The following is a 22,101-nucleotide window of genomic DNA, read 5'->3' as shown; positions in this document are numbered from 1 at the left end:
TCCTGAAATGATCGATTATTTTTAAGGGGAAAAGCCATCATTTATCATGCAAGTCAATGGGTGAGAAGCAAAGTTTGCCAGGCGCTGCCAGGCCTGGGTGTGACTAACTTCGCACCACCAGTCACAGAGTGGAGTAGGTGGGGCTTAGCGAAGGGTCCATTCCATTGAGGTGAATGGGAGGTCAGGAGGGACTAAAGCAGGGTTCCCCAATTACTTTTCCCCAAGGGCCAAATTATGTCTCGGGTACCAAGCCGAGGGCCAGGGGCATTGTGTCCCCTGGCCCTAGTTTTTTATTTGTTTTTTTTTTCTCTAATCGAGCTAATTTGACTTGTATTGAGGGTCACACAAGGAAAAAATGCACTCTGGAAACAAAATAAGTCTGCTTGAACAGTAATACAGATTACAGATTAAAAAACAAAAAAAAACAGCCGGACAGTTGCCTCTCGTGGGCCGCAAATGGCCCGCGGGCCGCCTATTGGGGAACCCTGGACTAAAGAGTTTTATAATGTGGTTCTCCTGTTGTATTATTATTTTAGCTTGTTTTTATAGTTTTGTGTTCCTCTTTAACATCCCAATAGCTATAGAAAACGACATTCTCTGCTCTGTACCTTCTTCTAGGGAGACCATGCTCCAAGCCTTAAGATTTGTCATCCAGGGAGCTGGGTCAAAGGTGGACCCAAGCATCCGCAAGAACATCACCACCACTTTACTCGGCATGCTGGGACATGATGAGGTATGACAGGACGAGTTGATGCCTTGCAGCATAGGGTAGCTTGTTACCCTAAGGAGCTCCCCGCTTTCATTACTGACTGAATTTAGTTACATGTATATAGTTTAACAATGTGTATGTATTTAAACAAAGGAACTAAATGAAAAAAGGAGTGAGCTAAAGCCATTAACAGTGTCTCTTACAGAGATATTTTACTGGCTGTTAAATTGTGGTATAGACTTTAAGATGACAATTGAAACCCGGATGTCTAGGTAGATAGGATGTGGTTTTGGGCTTCCCCTGCACTCACTTTAAGATTACTGTAACTTTGTGCGTCTGTGTGTGTGTATGTGTATAGGATGCAACTCGTATGTCCTCAGCTGGCTGTGTTGGTGAGCTGTGTGCCTTCCTGTCAGAAGAGGAGCTTAAAAGTGTGTTACTTCAGCACATACTGGGTTAGTATTCACACTGCTATATAAGGTGTCTCACCAAAGTCTCTCTCTCTTTCTCCCTCTATCTTCAACCTCAGGTTTATTCTCACATCACAAGTTTGCAGGTGTAAAAGAGTGGGTGAAATTATTTTTCCATGCAAGCTCTGATGATTTGTAAAATGTATATTGGAAGATATAAGAATAGAGAAAGAAACACAGGAGGTCAGTTAAAAGTATAACAATATTAATGTTAAAAGCCAGATTGAAGCATTAGCATACTCAAGTATATTGTGTATGTGAAACTAGGCCAGTTTTCATCAACTCCACTGATGCTTGCTGACAACAATATAGTGTTAAACGTACAAGACCTACCTGTAGGTTAAGATGTGAAGATTTAAATGGAACATAACACCACTGCATGTTGGATTAGAATAATAGTAATTAATAATTAAATGTTTGACTAATTTTACTGTTGTATATAATAGCGTGGAAAACCAGCAAATTGTAATGCATGACCACCCTCCATTTTCCTAGCTGACATTTCGGGTGTGGACTGGATGGTGCGACATGGTCGCAGCATGGCCCTGGCCATCGCTGTCAAGTCGGCTCCTGAGCAGCTGTGTATTGAGGAGTACAGTGATACTGTGAACGACGCCATCCTGGCCAGCGCTACTGCTGACAGAGTAAGGAAATTAAAAGGGTTACATTATAAAACATATTGTCCTTTAAATAGAAAGAAAATAAAGTTCATCATGAATTATCTAAACGCCAAATGATCCAATCTGTAAAATTGGAATCACCATGGACTTTAAATACGGTACTTCACTTAACCCATTAAGACCTGAGGCCGATTAAAAAAATGTCTCTAAATCCTAACAGTTTTCATAAAAATGTATGTTGCTACTGTATATCATTGGCGCTCAAACTTTTTTTTATGTCAAGGACCCCCCAAAATGTTATGTATTTGGCTGCGGACCCCCATCTCAAAATATTTTGTTCCAGGGACAGAAGCAAAGATTTGAGTTAAAAATGATCACTTTAAAAAATAAACAGTATAGGTTTGCACAAATGTTCATGATTTTTTTTAAATAGCAGATCTTCGTGCAGATCTATGGGCAGATCTATGGGCTTGAATATCTGCAATTTTTGAATAGCCAAAGTACATTTTGAGAACTAATGTGCTATATAGCTAAAATCTAAAATGTCCCGGTTTTAATAGGTTAATTAATATACTTTCAATATTGTGCAGCCAATCGTTTGGTTAGACTAGATGACATTTTGTAACATGGTGGACTCATGTGGGACGATGTCTTAACACACAGAACCGACCAGACATGCGAGCGTAAGCGCAAGGGCGCTGCTTCATTTGCATTGTTTCTGACATGCACAGTTTGATCACAATATGATAAGCTACATACATATCTAAACACATGAACGTTCGAAGGCGGAGTTTGCCATTCCAAAAAGCTACAGTAATTATAGCCCTACCAACCATGATTAGAATGGAAAATAATCTGTCAAATTTTACTTTACCTTGTCTATCTATGACATACTATATTGTGTTGATACAGGCTTTGAGATGTGAATGCTGATAATGACATATTCACATCAGCTACTTTATTCGAAAAATGTGCTCTGAGAATAGCTGTTGAGAATAGTCGCGTGCAGTAAAGCATGTGTGCAGGCACGCATCTGCTGGCTTCTGGACATAATACTGTATATAGTTTGCCACTGCCCTCTAGCTTTTCCTGTCAGTGAGATCATTCTTGCCCAGATAAATTCTCCTCAAGGCTGATAAAGCTGCATTCTCCTTTGCTGTATTCTACTACTGCTACTATTCTAGATAGTCTGTTATCTCACGTGTTGTAGTGAAGTAATGTCATCCTTTTATCACTGGTCAGTATACATTTATTGCACTTAGTAACTGAAGTGATTTTGACTCACTAATGTGTCTGTGTCCCCCGTCCCTCATCCAGATCCCCATTGCCACCAGTGGGATCAGAGCCATGGGCTATCTGATGAGGCATCAGCTCAAGACAGCTGGAAGCAGTGCTGTGTCACAGCGGGTCATCTCACAATTTGTCAAGGTGAGGCAGGAGGAATGTAAATGTAGCTGACCATCTCATTCTTTGAAAATGTGCTTTTTCTTTAATATTTGCCGTATTTGTACACATCCGTTCTTATATTACTTGGTAGTCTGTAAGTATATTCGTTCATATATATAGTATATATATTATATTCACTTTTGATGTATTGTGCTTGCTTATTCATATAATCAGTGTTTATTATTGTGTGGTTAGGCTAGATGTCCTTTTGTAAGATGGTGGACATCTCATGTGGGACGATGTCTAAAATATGTTGCCACTGCCCTCTAGTTTTTCCTGTCAGTGAGATCATTCTTGCCCAGATTTAACTTCTCAAGGGTGATGAAGATGCTCTTCTGCTGTATTCTGCACTATTCTATAGTGATCTGTATCTAGAGACTACCGTATACTGCATATATCAACCTGTATACTCATTGTTGATAGATTTTCACAAATGATTGGAAGTCGTGTGCATTACATGCACAACAAATATGATCCCAGTCGGCCTGATGGGGGAGCTATAATTAAATGTAAATTGAACTGAACTTGGGACATTTGGGATGTCATAATTCCTACACTGTGAGTTCTGTTTACGCTAGAGACATCCATCTATCCTCACTATACAAATTTGCCACACATTTGAATTTTTTGGGAAAAACATTTTTGTCATCTCCTCCTAAGTCTGATTGCTACCTTCCTTTCTGTGGATCCTTATTGGACTACGCTTATCAATCTGCTGACATGCAGCTTGTTTTGGAGATAAACAATTGAGCAGATTGACAATTTTTTTTTTTTTTGCATTTCTTCATCAACTTCATCATCTTCCTTTTCATCTTCTCATAGTTATATTCTTCTGTGCTTGGACCCTGTTAATTGCCGCTATCTTGGTTTGCCTCTACTGTGTTTTACTCTCACTGATGTTGCTGAATTGTCCTCCGGGGATCAATAAAGGTTCATCTTAGCTTATTTTACAAGAATCAATGAGCCAAAAATAGTGTATTTTAATCAATACTTGAGTTGTGGTAAGTTGATCCAAAATATAGCTTCACATGAATTTGCTATTACCAGAATTTCCCTCCAGGGAACAATAAAGTTTTTTTTAATAATTGCGAGCATTTTATTTTCTATGAATTACAGCCCCAAAATAGAATTCCCCATGTAGTTTCCAGACTTTTATCTACAAAAGGCTACTAAAGTACACTGATGTTGAAATTTCTGTCATACGTGCATTGTTTCATTTTGACTGACTGGTCATTGTGGTCAAACACTGTAACATCTCATCCCAGACTTCCTCTTTAGTTGTCATAATGGCTTGTGAATAAGCTCTCCTTGAAAGTTGATCCAATTATAGCTTCACATGAACTTGTATGCATTCCAGTTCGGTACATTTATTACTTTGCATCTTACACAAAAAAAAACATTTTAGTGGATTTCTAGAGTGAGAGAGTGTCTGACCGCGCTGTATCACCCCACAGTGTCTTCAGAACCAGTCCAGTGACATCAGGCTGGTGTCGGAACGGGTGCTCTGGTGGGTATTCAAAGACCCTGACACACCCTCCCTGGATGCCAACCTTGTCAAGCCCCTGTTGAAGAGTCTGCTGGACAACACCAAGGACAAGAACACCACCGTCCGAGCCCAGAGTGAACAGACCATCGTCAGCATGCTTCGACTGCGCCAGGGAGAGGAGACCATGCAGGTGAGACTCGCATAATGTAGTCCACTGTTTCCCAAACAGTAGGTCGGGACCCATTCGTGGGTCGCGAGTGAATATCCCTTTATTTTTTGTTTCCTAAATTTTGGCATTAATTACTATAATTTTTAAAAAAATTCTAAAGATTTCCACAAATTCCACAATTTGTTATGAGTTGAAAACAAATTCAAACATTCTTCAAAAATAATTTCATGAATAAAATAAGAATAATTAAAGAAATTCCCTAAATTAGAAAACAAATGTTTAAGAAGTAGTGAAAATAGCAGATCTGCAAGCTCGCAAATCGGTGCAAAGTGGTGCGAAGCGACGTGTTGTAAGCTTGTAGATCTGCTATTTTCACTAGTTTGGGTCTTGAGCTAAAACGTTTAAGAACCACTGATATAGTCGGTCAATCAATCTCTTTCAATTCAGTGCTGTGGGAACCTTTGACTGGCATGGCACTATGCAGTTTGTTTTAAAGATATGGTTTTAAAACTTGAGTGACAAAAGGCCACTCATGATGGCACTCAATGCGTTCAGATTTCTTTTTTTTTTTACATTCATTTCATATTAAATAATTTCATATATTAATGTCATTAATGTAATATCTCTGGTATATCCAACTGTATTTTTCAGGGTGTCACAGCCATCCTGGACTCTGCCAGTAACGACCTCCTGTCAGAATGTCACCGCCGATCCCTAAAGAAGATAGCCAGCCTCCCAGATTCCAATGAAGAAATAGATGACACCATCTTAACGTGATGGGACAGGACTGATCATTGCTCATAATACGTAGAAAAAGAACTCCACAGCAAACAAACAACCGAAGCTTGACTGATATGTCATACTGATGTAATACACACCATTGTATGAGAACACCCCAGACACACACTTAACATAGCACACACCCCCATTTTGTAATTTCCTGGACCAAGGAAGAGTTGGATAGTGTATGGACTGGCTTTCCTTCGTATTCCTTTCCCCAAATTTATCTCCCTTTCATATTGTTTTAGTGGCCTGTGGACCGACGTTCTCACATTTATGTTTATTTTATTCCACAAGTGTGCAGGTTGTTCTTACTGAACTTGCTATACAGACAAAAAACGAATCAGGCCAATTCCGCTTTGACATTTAACTGTAATTCAAGTGTCTCTTATTTAGTTAAAATCATTTGGACAGTCACTGACCACATGGTAATGAATGAAAATGTTCAAGTTACAACCATCCAACTTACTTTAGGTTTTATTTGGCCATTGTGTGTGAGGGTTATTTGGTGGAAAACAACCTTATGAAATGAGTTGACATTCTCATATTGATTATACGGTTGTGTAAAGGCAATACAAATAAAATAAAATAAACATGATTTCAAGATCAAGTCTCGTTTGAAATTTGGGAACCCTTTTGCTCCGGAATAGATGACATTTCCCTATACAGCCAACTGTCTGATATTACAGAAATCTGTGCAACTGAGACATGGTTTACATAATTGAAAGTCTGGTGCCTTAATAATGCTATAAAAAGATGTGTCCTATCAGTTCCAGTGAAGCAGACTAGTTATATAAATATTAGGATTAAATCAATTGAATGGAACGGATCTGCTGTCCTGTGTTGTCATGCGGCTGCGCACTGAGGCCGGGTCGCAGCAGAGCAGGGTGCAGTCGCTACCAGAGAAGGAAGCGGAGTTTCCGGCTATTTGCAGCGGACGGAGAGGATTGCTGACGCCGCTGAAACCCCGAGAAAAAAGCCGCCGGCTCCGGGGGGGCTCCTTTCTGCATGCGAGCATCGGCAGCGGGTCACTTTCATTCATATTTAGGGCTCCGAGTTGGGTTAAAAACGAGCCAAGGGTTCGGGGAGAAGTCGAAGAGGACGTAGCGAAGCAGAGAGAGAGAGAGCTGCTTTTAAAAGGCGGGGGGTACGCCACCTAACCACCGGCATGGCCAGGGACTACGACTACCTCTTCAAGCTGCTCATCATCGGGGACAGCGGTAAGCGAGTGCCGGGGATGCGTGACGGGAAACAAGGCCTCGTCATGTTTTTGTAGCGAGAGAGACGGAAACGTTGCTCGTGCTCACTCAGTGCGCACCCACCATACAGAACACCCCCGAATATGTTATTAACCATTTAAATGAGTTTTAATATTTCTCCGTGGAGGCGGTTTCTGAAACCTCTAGTAACGAGTATTATAATAAGGTGCATCAATGTGTGGTGACGGGGCGGAGGTTGTGCCAGGGCCGGGCTGGGCATGTCAGCGGATCGGGCCGGATGTCGTCCGCTGCACATCAACACTTCATTTAATACTTGCTAGTTATGGAGCCTTTCGACAAAGTGTCGCTCGACTAAAATGTAAATTTGATTCTTCTTTTTCCATTTAACAATACGACACTTTTTTTGGAGCGCGACTTTCTAGGATAAATCTGTGCTGACATAGCTTTGACCCATCCTTGGTATCTGTGCTACAGGCTAATGACTACCAAAAAAATCTGTTAGCTAGTTCTGACTACCGTACTACGTGAGGTGTTTTCGGGGTATTATTGGCAGTACGATAACACAAACACTGTAAGTTAAGTTAACCAAGCCAAACGATTCGTCAATAAACTTGGCGTCTGGGTGGAAGCTTCCAATAGTTAGACAGCATACTTAGAAGTTTGGCTACATAACATTTGAATGCTTAGCTAGCTATGTAGCTAACGTTGGCCTATAAAGAAGCTGGACTCACTGAAGTTATGGGGTGTGTACACATAGAGTAAAGTTCTGTTTCATTCCGTTGCCTTTCCCTGAATAAGCTGTAGGCTACACGGTTTAGTACATTAAGCTAGTTGATAGTTTATTACCTTAAGTTTAGCTTATAACCGAAAGCTGCTTCTATTGACTGAGGAATGCTGCACTGCAGTTCTTGGTTTACATTGGTTTGCAGGTTAAGATAGCAAAAAGGGGCTATAGTTTAGTCATGATTTATCAAGTTTATTAGACAGTGTATCACATGATTTTGCTGCATTCTTGGTCATAAATGACCGTGCTCGAGTCATAAGTAACAGTGGGACAAGTTTGTTAACTTTTGTCACACGTTCTGTTCGTCATAAAGGCTACAGCTCATTCTGACGGGTAAAGAGATGTTATTATATACAACCCTAGCCTTGGATCAAGACTATCATAGATGTATTTTATCGATTTTGACTTTTGCATGTCATAGATACGAAAGTAAAAGTAAAATACATCTGATAGTCTTGATCCAAGGCCAATACAACCCCAAATCAGAAAGTTGTAATGCTATATCAAATTAAAACTGAAAACCCTGCTTTGTAATTTATCTTTGACCTGTATTAGATTGAAGACAAGTACAGTACAGCACATTATTTGATGTTTTACCTCAATCATTATTTTTTAAATATATAATAATAATAATAATATTTCAAATACTGCCACTTTTCACAACACTGAAAATATGTAGGGACTGAAGACAGTACACCAAGTGAGTGAAGTGATGAACTGATTAGGGTATAATTTTCTCCCCTTCTTCCTGCAAACAAGTCTTAACAGTACAGGGTCTTCGTTGTCGCATTTTGTTTGAACATGCACCACACATTTTCTATTGGGGACAGGACGGGACTGCAGGCAGGCCAGTACCTGCACCCCCTTCTTTTGCAGCCCAGCCTTTGTGATGTGTGCAGAATGTGGTTTTGCATTGTCTTGTTTAAACTGAAATTGTTTTGCAATTTGATTATGCTTGGGCGCCCTTGGAACAGATGCCATCTGAAGACAGCATATGATGCTGTAAAATATCTATTAACATTTTGGCATCTCAGAAGTGTATTACCTTTGCCAAGGGCACACTGAGTCTGACCCCATACCATGACAGACATTGGCTTTTGGACTTGTTGCTAGTAACAGTCTCAATGGTTTTGGTTTCCCTTTGGTTAGTCTGATTTGTCAGACCGCATGTTTTCACTGTGTGATGGTTCATATTATAAATGCCTACAAGCACAGAAAAGCGTCGGTTCTTGACACAGTTAACAGTAGGCTTCCTTTTGGCACAATAAAGTTCTTAACTGGCATTTGTGGATGTAACTATGTGTAGTAGTGCTTGACAAAGTTTTGCCAAATGTGGTTGTATAGATGAATGACAACAATAATGGCCAAATGTGGTTAGATGAATGACAATCATGTACCAAATCATGATTACAAACCCCTGTTGAGAATAGCTGTTTGGATGTATTTACAAATGAAATCAGATTGACCAGAACATCAGACAAAACATGAAATATCTTGCTTTCTTTTTGTATTTTGCATATACCGTTGCGACCTTGTCTGAGTTGGGTCTGTAATACCAAAACTGCCAATTTGCAGCCAGTACAATTGTGTATATAGCGCAGGTGGGGTGCATAATGGAAATGTGATGAGGGCTAAAAGGAGTGGTCTTTCATGCGAACCTTTCTTTACAGGTGAATCTATGACTTTTAAATGGGACTCCACCCGCAATAGATACTCATTCTGATGGACCGCTTTGTCGGGAAAGATCCTTGTATTCATTGACCCTCCCGGTCCTGGCAGTACCCCATCAGCTGTCCAGTCACAATAGTGGGCAAGGCAGCACAGCAAGCCCTTTACCACCACTCACACAGGGGCCAGTGTCCCCTCAGCTGCAGCATGCAAGCACTAAGTATTTGCTGTGGTACATTGAAATTATTCAGCCAAGATGTTCAAAGCACTGTCTTCTCAGTCACCCCTGAGCTACAAATAAGGGAAACTCTCATAAGATGGGTAAGGTTAGAATAAACTGACCTTTAGCAGTCCTTGGTGGGGAATTGAGTTACTTTGCATGTCTCCTCTGGATTCCTTCACTTGCCTTTGACAAGGACATGTCTTGTTGTGCAGTAGTATGATGGCAGGTCCATTTATTTTAGGTTAAGCTAAACAATGCTCATTTAGGTTAAGCTAAACAATGCAGGTTTGTGTTTTGTGCAATTAGTCTAACATCTGAATTTTGCAAGAATGATGTGATGACCTTAATGTGGGCGGGCCATGCAGGTCACGAGCAGCTCTTAACTAGGCAAGATGTTAATCAGCAGTCTGATGATTATCAGGACACTTGAAGGAGGGTATTTGTGATAGCTAAAATCAGGTCCTGTATTAGGAATTCCTCGGTGTGTGTACTATCATTGTGACAGCTTTAATCACACAGCTCAGAGGGCTCAAGGCCCTCATTGGAAACAAGTCCGCAAGGACTTTCATGAACGGACCTGTTAGACAAAGTATTTTAAATGTAACTGTGCTGTTTTACATTTTTTGCCTAATAAAATATTCAATCAATCAAAAAAGCTCCAGAAAAAAAATGGCAGGGATTGTTATGTCACCAAATAACAAATAGGCTAACTGAAAACCACAATGGTGGGTAATAATGTTCACTCTTCTGCTTTGAAGTTTCTGAGTTATTGTCTGGCAAAATTGAAATGGTAGAACTTCCATGTTAGGCCCTAAGAGTTTGGTTACAAAACAGGAACGCTAAACTAAGACTAGTCTATAGTCAGGACTGTAGAATCACTTTTGATCTTACTTGTAAACTGAAAATGTGTATCCAATGGATAAATACTTAATGTACCCCACTTGCGTTTATTTTCCTCTCCCTAATTCACACACCCTTTTTATTTTCAGTTTTATTGTTCTCCTCTACCTCATCATGCTCTTCCCCTTTAGATATACAGTTTATTTGCTGTTTATCATTGTATTACCATGACATTGCCTGACCGTTATCTGCCCAAATCCCTGGGAAGCAAAAGTTGCACTCTTGAGAATTGAATGTTCAGAACACAGAACTATTGAAATTCTGTGCCAAAAAGTATAAGAAGCATATATCTCTGTGGATATATCACTCTTGGTCTTGGGCTGGCCTTGACTGGCACTTACTGTTTCAGCCTTTTTGCACTTTTTTTCCCTTTACGATATTTATTGGCCTTTATTGATAGTGGAGATAAACGGGGAGAGAGAGACGTGGAGTGACATGCAGCAACGGTCGTCGGGAACGGGATTCGAACCCGCGACACGCTGTCAGGCTGCATTAGAGCCTATATGTATGTGATATGCGCCTGGATCGCTAGGCCAGCGGGCACCCCTTGCATCTTATTCTTATTCAAACTTAGTGATGTACTCTGTGTTTGAATTTTGGACCCCAGCAGGTTATACTCAGAGTTAAATTAACACTCAGGACTTAACTGTGAAGCAACATTTTTGTTGTGTAGCTAGCTACCAACACAATTCTTATTGTCCGCAATCATTACCGTAGCTTTGTGCTCACATGTTTATGCTGTCAGTTAAGTATGTAAACAAAAACTCACTGGAAATCTGCTAACTTTTCTAGTGCGTAATTTGTTTAAACGACACAACCCAAAGCAAAACAACATTAGTTTCTTAACATGTTTGTCATGAGACAAACAGAGGATTTTGTATGAAAGCCCATGAAAGCTGCATTTTTAACTCAAACTGTGCTTGTCTTTGATTCCCAGGAGTGGGGAAGAGCAGTCTCCTACTGCGGTTTGCAGACAACACATTTTCAGGTAAGTGGTTCTACTTAAGTTTAGAGTGCACTGTAACCTTTTTGACACTTTTGTGGCAAACATTTCAGGGGTTCAGAATCGGATTCATATCATTTTTTGTTTTTCTGTCTATATCTTAAAACTATGTAACTGTCTCTATATCTTAAAACTATGTAACTCCTTTGCAGGTAGTTATATCACCACGATCGGAGTGGATTTCAAGATCCGGACAGTGGAGATCAACGGGGAGAAGGTGAAGCTACAGATCTGGGATACAGCAGGACAGGAGCGCTTCCGAACCATCACCTCCACGTGAGTATAGGCAGAACACACAGTGCTACACCCGCACGCACACACGCACGCACACACACACACACACACACACACACACACACACACACAGGCTCATGCACTCACGTAAAAATGGACTCACACATGCACATATGCCTTCAATAGCACTATAACACAGTAGCACTAACATTTTGCTGAAGCACTTCCTTGTCAATTAATTGATTAAATATGAAAACAGCAAAGGTGCTTAGTGGTCATGAGACTGGATATTGGTGTAGGAAGCTTTTCATAGACAACCAGAATAACTTGACGCGCTTTTCCAACTGGGTGGAATTCCCCACAGATCCTAATTACAGATGTCAGTGGGAGGCTCTTGGTCACATACTGTTACATGATGGCAAGGGGTGTGTCTGTAAGCCTTCTATTAGTCTTATGTACTATCCAATATTGTATTGAATGTCAGTGGATTGATATGAGACATGAACCTGACACAAATATTTCTAGTATTTTATTGTTAACTTTAAGTTGTTTACTAACATTACTGGTCAACAACATTGCAACATTGGTCAACAACATTGCGATTGAAAAAAAAGAAATCCACACTTTTTATCCACCATGCGTCCATCCTCAATTCTTGTGCAGAAATGTTGTACAGCCCCAGACTATCATGTTTTTATCGCTTTCTTCACCGTTAACACCTCCTGTCATTTGAAAATGCCCGTGATCACTATTGCAATTTTGTTGTTTTGGAATGATTGTGCAATCGTAGTCCTGTTTATAGAATGATAATTACAGGCTTGTATTCACATAATGGTACACAATGGCATGCATGTCCTTACTATACAGTACTGATAATACCCATTGATTTACATTCAAAATATCCTAATATTTCTAAACCCATGACCCACACTGAGAACATTTAGGCTCAACCAGGGACCTAGAGTTAATTAAACGTACCAATGCCCTTGACAAACCTGAAGAGAGGTCCCACCTCCCATTCAGCATCCACAGTTTTAAGAAAGCCTGATGTAGAGCACATGTGTCTAACATGAGGCCCAGGGAGCCATATCCCTTATGCAGTCTGGGTTCAGTCGTTTGTTCATTTTGGCCCAGCGATCCTCTGTGCTTCAACTGAATCACAACACAAATGTACTGCACCAACCCATCACTTGCAATTTGCAAATACTGACTTCTCGCTCTCTAAGCCAAGTCAAACAGCTTTCATTCTCACTTAACCTAGCCAGCCACTGTAGTCTGCTTGTGAATATCACCATGCCAATGAATAACACTGCACTGAGGTTTCATGTGCCATTGGTGGAGATATTAGTAGATAGTCAAAAGGTCTGCTTTGTATATTGTCCACTTAAACCTTTCTGGCCAACACAAACAACAAAATTAAAAGGTGTAGCCTACATCACTGTCAGTATTGTCCTCTTTTCAACTCCGTATTACCTAATTATTTGCTGGCTAATGGTTAGAATGAGCCAATGTTTAAATTAGCTAAAGAAAATGAATGGCTGAATGTGAAAGAGTATTTATTTACGGCATAGCACCTAGCTGTCTAGAAGATAGTCTGTGAGACTGTCTTGTCTTAATATCCGCAAACCACTGGACCAATAAGCACCACACATCTTGTGCACACTGCCAGTAGGCCAAGGAAGTAATTACCCCTCCAAAAATGTCACATATGTTTCGTATTTTCTGAAATATTTAACATTTTTGAACAAAAGAATTGTAATGAATGCTAATGGTGGTCGACACGTGCCCACATATGGAGATGACGGAATAGTATTAGACCCTGTGTTGTTAAAATTACTTTTTAAATTGATTTTCCTATACTCTTTCCCATAATTCATATGGTTCCAGCCAGGATGTGAACACCATGGGGACTTAGCATTTATGTAGCCCTCCTTGTGAATGAGATTGAAAGTATTCTTAAAATGTAGAGGTCTGGCAGCTCTGGGCAGTCCTCTACCTGTGTGTCTGTCATCAACTGTAGACTGTCCTCTATCTGAGTGTCTTATCTTGTGTAGACTGGGCTGCAGTTGACTTTTCCTAGTGCAAGAGAAAGAAGCATTATCGGTTTTTCGCATCTGCCTGGACAACGTTTAATGTTTGCATTATGCCATTTTTTTGTTTTCCGTCTCACAATCACATGAGTTCTTTAAATGTTTAAATGGGGGAATGTCATAGAAATGTATAAAGTAAACATTTTAAGAACAAACAAATGTAAAATTATATTGCCTTCCCCCAGTCTGTGTGACTCCACCCTGCTTTTTGAGACTAGGCTGACACCTGAACTTAAGTAATGCAAACGATGTGTATTGAGACTGTCTGTTCTCGCTGTCTTCTCATGTCATGTGTTAATGAAGAAGGTGTCAAATCTGACTCCGTTGAAGTTGATCAATACCTTGAAGAATTTGTGTTACACCCAACCCTGAAGGGGTGGAGACTGGAAGAAGCCTATTTAATTGAGAGATGTATGTCCACTCCACTGTATTAATACCTTTAAAACTCTCTCATACTTTGGAAACTGAATTCTTGTCTGTCTCATTATTATTGTGTTATGTGAGTGCCCCATCCAGATTCTGCTTTGACATCATCTACCCCAGTGGTTCTCAACCTGTGGGTTGGGACCCCCAGGGGACCCCAACGTGAGGCTTATAGATCTGCTAGTTTCACAAATCACAATATTTATCTGTGGAACCGAGTCAAACTAAATGTAATGCTTCAACTACTACAATTCCAAGTGCCTGTCGGGGTGGGGTGGGGGGGGGCAGTTCAAATATGATTATTTTGGGGGGTCACAGCCTGAAAAGGTTGAGAACGAGTGTTTGTCACCTGTAGACTGTCATCTACTTGAGTGTCTGTCACCCGTAGACTAAGGCTGTCAACAAATATTCCATATTCGAATATTCCTTCGAGACGATACTCTGGGCGCATGTAACATTAAACGGCAGCCTGAGAAACCGCAAGCAGCATTTTATTCTTCATTGTACGATGGTGTGGCGAGTGAACCGATCTACAAGTCCTCAACGTTTTGGTGATGCAACGCGTTGTGGGCTTGTAGATTAGCTATGTTTGCCACTGGACACCGTCATACAACGAAGGATAAATCAGCTGCCTTGCTGTAAAGACACAGACTTCACATCGCAGACACACACAGTAACCCGACTCGCTCGGCGTTTAGTCACACAACGTCACTTTAATTGATTCAAAATGATAACGGGTCAAGCTGAAACGGCGATTCATTTGGTATTCATGGCTGACAGTTTGCAATGAGAAAGCGATGTAAAAACTATGTATGGATTGTCCCTCACGGTAAAACTCCCTCCATGTCGCCTGTAGACCGCCATCTACCGTGGTGTCTTTCTCCTGTAGACTGTCCTCTCTACCTGAGTGTCTGTCACCTGTAGGCTGTCATCTACCTGAGTGTATGTAAGCTGTAGTAGACTGTCCTCTCTACCTGAGTGTCTGTCACCTGTAGGCTGTCATCTACCTGAGTGTACTGTATGTAAGCTGTAGTAGACTGTCCTCTCTACCTGAGACTGTCACCTGTAGACTGCCTTTCTCCTGAGAGTCCATCAGTGTGTCTGAACAGTATGGCACTACTGGCTACTGTCACATTCATTATTATTTTGTACTTCCTTGCAGTGTCAGCTGGTACATGGACTTTTCTGTGCAGTTTACCCTTAATTTCTTGATTTATATATATATATATATATATATATATATATATATATATATATATATATATATATATATATATATGACGTATTATTTATTTTTTGTCTTTCTGCCACAATCCTCATCCTCATCCTCTCTGCCATGAGAGCTACATGTATGCGTTGAAGAATGCTGTCACACAGCCTAGGGCTCAGCACCCATAGGTTAGCGGCTGCTGTTCTCCTCTGTGTGTGAGGTGAACTGCAAGGAAAAGCAGCTTCCTGGTGTGACTCTCTCCACTGTTTTACCTTTTAAACCCCTCTTTGATATCTGACGGAGGATAGGCTGAGGTAGCACTTAAAACCATTAGGCTGTCACAGGCCGAGTTCGAGTTTGGTGCAGACTGATGTTTGAAAGATGCAGTTATTATGGGAATTGGCAATCTCAGCTATATTGATGATATAATGGTTGGATAGCAAAGACCTGTCCTCTTCAAAGCTGAAATCCTTTCTGAAGCTTAATTTCAGGGCTGTCCATGATTTTCTATCACAGTTGTTAGTTGTTTTGGTCCACAAATTAAACCACTTTTTGTGTCTGAACTATTTTTGACAATGGGCACTGTAAATTAAATGGAATACTTTGATTTTGCTGATCTTCCATGACTGTTAATATCGTGATACATACTGATATGGGATAAATATGCAGATCTGCTGACTAGACAACGATTTTGAAAATAGTACATACATTCTATTGCAAAAATAACAAATATAATTCCTGTTGTAGATTATTCAATCAATAATTTCCACCTTAAACTCCTGGCTCCTGGTTGTTGTGTAAGGGTCCCTCCAGAGTAAAGCCGGACTGCGCAGGCTGATTGTTAATTGTGCTGAAGTAGAGTGGCATGGTGCTTCATTAGGTCTAAGTGAATTTCAGCATAGATATGGCTCACAGAGTGAGAGAGAGCCCTGCATACTTCACTTGGAAACCCCTCCGCCTCCGGTCAGACCAGCTGGGTTTGGTTATAGCTTTATGTCTGTCCCTCTGTCCATGTCCAATAGTTGCCATATGTGTCTAGGGTGGACACTGGCATGCAGTGATGGTGGCGAGGGTGTTCATGCTCTTTAACACTGTAATGTTTGCCCCTACTACTACTCTTGTGTCAATACATTGCCATTAATAATGTTGGTGCTTCTGTTAACATTTCATTGCTGTACATGCAATATGCATAACATTGTAGTAAATATTTTCCTTTGTAATTAAAGGAATGGTTATTGAAAGACTTCTTAAGAGAGAGTCTTAAGAGGCCTTATATCACATGTAGTAATTGACTCTGGGCTTTTTACTCAAAAGCATAATTCATGAACGTTTTATTACCCTGTTTTGTAAGGTTTTTATTGCAGATAGGGGAGGGTGTGTGTGTCTGTAAATTGGAGTCTGTTCCCCCATTACCGAAGTCTGGCCCCGGTTACCCGCTGTGTGTTTGTGGCGCTCCATTCATCTGTACATATCTCCCATCCACCCCTTATGCCGGGTGGCCTATTCCTACTGGACACAGGGTGACAGACTAGGACAACACTGTATCCCCATGTTGTCATGCCAGGCAGAAACACTGAGTGACATACACACACCCACACAATAGGCCTGACAAAGCGTTCTTTGTGTGTGTTTGGCTCAGTGCAGCTAGGTTGGGGATGCTCCCTTTCAGGGGCCAGCCTGGTCATTTTCTTTCAAACATTCGGCTCCAGGTTTGCAGGAGTGTCAGCCTGCTGGCACTTCTTCCCTGTGTGACTGTTCCTCCTTCGTTTGGTCTTTCTTCCTTGGTCCTGGACACACCGACCACTGTGATTGGTTGCTCTCTTGCAGGAAACCCATCCCTTCTCGTTGACCACGCCCGCTCCAGTTAAATGCTCTTTAAGCTACAATATCATTTTCTGAAATCTTGCCATTCAAATAACTACATTGACTGTATGGTAACTGTATTTTAGGCTGATCCTTTTATGCCTTCGCATTGTATACTTAAAGGCCAGAGAGTGATAATTGCTCAGTTGTTAGTTGTTACTGACCACGGTTTGATAGAGCATTATGGAATCACCACTTAATAACCTAATCCAAGTAAACCTCTTCTACGTTTGTCTCCCCCTGCTGGGCACCAGTTATGTAATGCAGAGGAAAAAGGCTGACCCGTCTTCTCTCTGTCTCCGTTACACAGATACTACAGGGGAACGCATGGAGTCATAGTGGTTTATGATGTCACGAGTGCTGAATCATTCGTCAATGTAAAACGATGGCTACATGAAATCAACCAGAACTGTGATGACGTGTGCCGAATACTAGGTGAGTGCACCTCCCCCTACTGCTGATGCAAGAAAGACAGTGCGCTACTTATTGTCACATTACATTTTTACACCTAAGGTATTTAGCTGACACCCTTATTTGGAGTGAATTATACTGGTGAATGCAGCAGTATGAGCTTAAATTCCTAAATCACCAACAAGTAAAGAGTGCAAGGGCCTGAGCTGCAGAGAATATCTTTGTGACCGAATAAGGATCATGTGCTAGGAAAATAAATTTGGAGTGAGGGATTCTTTTCTTTTAAACATTCTTAACTCTAACAAGCACATTTGTATGGAGATACTATGGTGTCCTTTCTCAGCTTTCAGTCAGCGCAGTTGCATCAAGCTTTGTCTGACAAATAGAAGTCATATCATACAATGTTATTCATTTGTTATTCATTTGTAGTGGGTAACAAGAACGACGACCCCAACTCCAAGGTGGTGGAGACGACTGACGCACAGAAGTTTGCCGAACAGATGGGCATCAACCTGTTTGAGACGAGTGCAAAAGAGAACATCAATGTTGAGGAGGTAGGCTCGCCCATTGCTTTGATCCTCCATCTCCTTAGTGAACTTTAGAGGACTGTAGTGTTTGACTAATGCCTGATTTATACTTGGTTGCGCGCAGTGTTGCATGCCAAAATGGCTGATCTACAAGCTCACAATTTGTCACATCGCGACACCTTGTGAGCTTGTAGATCTGCTATTTTTGGTGTGCGACACCGGTGTACAAGCAAGTATGAATCAGGCTTAACAGCGGTTTCCACTACAGGGTTGGTACACACAGGCTTATTAGTCATTACAGGAGGTAATTTCTGTTTTTGCTTTGTTGATGTTTTTGCCCAGAGCCACATAGTGAGTAGGTAGGGTTTCAGTGTCTTGCTCAAGGACACTGACTGGATACATGGCTGTTGTGGGGTTTAAACCTTTGACTATACACCCCAGTGCCTGCTAATTGATGGGCTGGTTAATTTGACTGAATTTAAAGCTACAATATGTATGTTTATATGTCTCTCTCGACAGAGAGAGATAATTGCAACGATGTCCAAACTGTAATAAAGATGGCGGCTCATCTAGTGTCCAATTCAGAGCTTGTCTGCTTCAAATAACTTTATTGGCATTGTCAACTAGTTGGTGTCCTACCCAACACCATGGTCCCGAACTCTCTCAGTGGAAGAGTTGGGAGACCACCTCGCCCCCAACCACTGCAAATTTGCTAGTTATATTTTATTAATATACTCTTGGTTGTTGATCTAACTGCAGACCATTATGTCAACTATAGTGGTGTCGTTCAATGAACAGTGTGCTATTTATTGGAAGTCTGTGTTGTACTGCATTTTGTCTATACTTTATGTATGCACTATTTATACATTAAAATAAGTCCCAGATTGTAGTTTTAAAATATTTTTTTCGTTTGTAGTATTTTGCAAATTACAGGATGACAATTTTTTTAATGCTCAGATTGAGAACATCCGGAATAGATTTTAGACACAAGTGATGTTTCCATGCCGTGCGTTGAGCCAGTATGATACTTCCTGAATGAAAAAAGACTGGCGTGTGTAGCCTAATTTTCAGAAATTACAGTACTTTTAATGTGGGTATGATGGTCTCTCATTGGTGCTCCAGTTGACTTAACATGCTTGCTCACCATGCCTTTGGTTTTCCACTTCTCCTCCAGATGTTCAACTGCATCACAGAGCTAGTGCTAAGAGCCAAGAAAGAGGTGCTTGCTAAGCAACAGCAGCAGCAACAGAACGACGTGGTCAAACTCACCAAGAACAGTAAACGAAAGAAAAAGTGCTGCTAGCGAACTCACAAATGCACCACACACCACACCATTTAAAAACAAACAAAAAAAGGCCAGCAGCGTCTTTTTCTTTTCTTTTTTTCTTCAAGAGAACACACACTTGCGACGGGACTCCATGCATCTAAATTAAGAGCAGATAGAGATTTAATAAATCCACAATGGAAAAATAAAAAAATAAAATAAATGAATGGGAAAAATGTCCCCTTTGGACAGACAAATCATGAAGACTTTAAGAAAAAAAAATGTACAGATTTTATTAGAAGTCAGATCAAGTTTTATTTGGAATTCAGCAGATGGGCACTATCAATGAAAGCAAGATCCTCCCTTGCCAAAGGACAAGTGACATTAATGCTCAGATTTCTATATACGTATATGAAATATTCTTACATCAGTATGTTGTTTCTCCTTCTCATTCCACTTCACAATGGGACATTACGAGTCAAGTGAAACTCTGCACCTGAAGAGAGGAGGAGTTATTGCCATTTCAGAGATGGTTGGAACATGCATCCAATTGCCATTTCAGAGATGGTTGGAACATGCATCCAATTGAGAAGGGAGGGTTCACAGCCTTTGTACATTTTTCTTTTTGACTTCAGACCAGCTGAAGTTACCGTGGCCTCACGCCAACAGATCACGAACTTTAACATTTTATTTTTTTGTTTTGTTTTATTTGAATGGATGGGGGGCGGGGGGGGGGGGGGGGGGGGGGTGGATCACACATGATGAAGATGATGAGGATGTTGATTATTGGTAGGCAAACTTTAGCAACTAATCCAATGGACAGAACTGGTGACTTCTCTACCGTTTCTTTGGTGTGTTTTTTTTTTGTCTGTTTTCTATATGTTGCCAAGCTTTCTCCCCCTCTAACCTCCAGTAACATTGAGCCAACAACCTGTTGTTGTTATTGTCTTTTTAAGTGCTGAGCAGAGCAGTGAACCACTCATGAAGATGCTGGGACACCAGATTCTGCAACATCACTCTTCACTGCAGTCTTACCATGTTTCCAGTTTGCTTTTCAGGTTTTATTTCCCCCAAACTTTTTATTTTCTTTCTTAAATAATACTGCCAATATTTTTGAAATAAATAAAATAAAAATAAATAAAAACAATTAGGATCTCAAGTGGCACCCCTACCCTGCCCTCACCCCCGACCCCATTGTGCGACTGTTGCCATAGAAGCCCTGTTGAGTGGAGCATGGAGCTTGTGGAGTGTGAAGCAGGGGTCAGAGATACCCTGCTAAAGTCCTCAGGGAGAGTCCAGGCCAGGCTTCTCTCTTTCTCTCTCTCTCTCTCTCTTTCTCTCTGCATCTCCAACCTCATTCCTCTCTCTCTTCCACCCATCCGGCAAACTCATCTCGGCACCTCTCTTAACTATGGACTTGAGTCCTTCACATCACCCAAAGAGCATTTTCAAAATATGAAATTGGACTTCATTATCGATGCAAATACAGCAGTACAATTGTGGCTGGAAGACATAAGCTTGGACCTTGTAGTTCCTCAAAGGTGACCTAGACCCATAGCAAACTGTGGTAAGCCTCTTTTGTGTGTGTCGAGCATGTAACACTTTGCTTGAAGGGGTACCTACTGTATAAGGTAATAGCCTGACTTGTGTTTTTGTACTCTTAGAACTGTCAAAGGACTTGTTTTCTGAGCTTGCAGAATAATCGTACCCGTTAACAAATGTTAATGTATGGTGTCAAGTTTATTTTTCTTCTCTATCACAATCTTTGTTTTTACCCGTTCAACTGAAGTGTTACCGTACAGTGTTTTTGTCTTGACTTTGAGGGTGTAATGGGGAGAGTGGCTGGTCTGTTATGAAAGAGAGTCCTGTGGAGGGGGTTGTCGGAGGTGTGAATCAGAATTTGGGGTGGTGTGACTCCCACTCTATGAGGGTCTGGACACCTGTCCCTCACTACATGCACAGCCAAGTGTGTGTCTGCAAGGAGGTGAAATCATGCAGAATGTCAGAAAACAAAAAAGGTGCCATTTATATACTGACATTTGTTTGGGAGAATATGTAATCGCAAGAGTTTCTAGATGTTGGCAACAGTTCTCGTTTGAGACATTCTGGAACTTTCACTCTCCGAGCACATGCCCTGGGTGCTGGTTGAGAATGCAATATGAGGTTGAGAAAGTTCTGTGTGTTGGAGTGACCTCGGAGAGGAGGGGGATACAGGGCAGACACAGTGCAAGTCGTGCCACATCCTGAGGGCTGAAGCAGTGGAGAGATGGCATCAAATCTCAGACTGTATGATTTCTATTCATTATGTGTATGTATATATAAATATATTTGTGTGTTTATATTTCAATATAGAACATACACACATAATTAGCACACATTAAATGTGTTGACATGCCCTGTGTGCTATGATTGAAACACACTTATTCAGCTGTGGATTGCTGTACACTGGAGAAAAGAGATGTACTATTCATTTTTCCCTACATGAATTTAATCAATAAACGTTTTAAAAGAAGAAATATTTGACATAAGGACTGATGTCATTTGTCAACGATTCATAGTTTGAATTTGTCAGTTTGCATGCGTTCTCATACCAATGAACCA

The 22,101-nt window shown here is 40.8% G+C and overlaps 2 protein-coding genes across 2 annotated transcripts in view; both read left to right on the top strand.

Moving 5' to 3' along the window:
* The window catches only part of gcn1 (GCN1 activator of EIF2AK4), a 46,185-nt gene extending 39,908 nt beyond the window's left edge, over nt 1-6,277 (top strand). Inside the window, exons 52-57 of the mRNA XM_084056083.1 lie at nt 619-733; nt 1,068-1,164; nt 1,675-1,823; nt 3,117-3,227; nt 4,700-4,921; nt 5,552-6,277. Coding sequence (XP_083912209.1) covers nt 619-733; nt 1,068-1,164; nt 1,675-1,823; nt 3,117-3,227; nt 4,700-4,921; nt 5,552-5,677 — 820 coding nt within the window. The 3' untranslated portion in view covers nt 5,678-6,277. The remainder of the gene's footprint in view (nt 1-618; nt 734-1,067; nt 1,165-1,674; nt 1,824-3,116; nt 3,228-4,699; nt 4,922-5,551) is intronic.
* Nucleotides 6,278-6,570: 293 nt separating this feature from the next.
* On the top strand, nt 6,571-22,016 carry rab35b (RAB35, member RAS oncogene family b). Its single transcript, XM_084055784.1, has 6 exons — nt 6,571-6,900; nt 11,413-11,463; nt 11,631-11,754; nt 17,609-17,733; nt 18,139-18,263; nt 19,411-22,016. The coding sequence occupies exons 1-6, from the start codon at nt 6,849-6,851 to the stop codon at nt 19,537-19,539; spliced, it is 606 nt and encodes a 201-aa protein (XP_083911910.1). The 5' UTR covers nt 6,571-6,848; the 3' UTR covers nt 19,540-22,016.
* The last annotated feature ends 85 nt before the right edge of the window (nt 22,017-22,101 follow it).

Source organism: Gymnoscopelus microlampas, assembly GCF_963454915.1.
Source record: "Gymnoscopelus microlampas genome assembly, chromosome: 4".
Lineage (NCBI taxonomy): Eukaryota > Metazoa > Chordata > Actinopteri > Myctophiformes > Myctophidae > Gymnoscopelus > Gymnoscopelus microlampas.
Note: the sequence above shows the minus strand (reverse complement) of the source record. Positions and strands in the feature narration are given on the sequence as shown.

What these genes read in the sequence shown, in the direction of transcription:
- rab35b (XM_084055784.1), top strand. Translation starts at nt 6,849, where the DNA reads ATGGCCAGGGACTACGACTACCTCTTCAAGCTGCTCATCATCGGGGAC. An exon ending in GCTCATCATCGGGGACAGCG is followed by an intron (nt 6,901 to 11,412) that starts GTAAGCGAGTGC and finishes TTTGATTCCCAG; the next exon opens with GAGTGGGGAAGAGCAGTCTC. An exon ending in AGAACATCAATGTTGAGGAG is followed by an intron (nt 18,264 to 19,410) that starts GTAGGCTCGCCC and finishes CTTCTCCTCCAG; the next exon opens with ATGTTCAACTGCATCACAGA.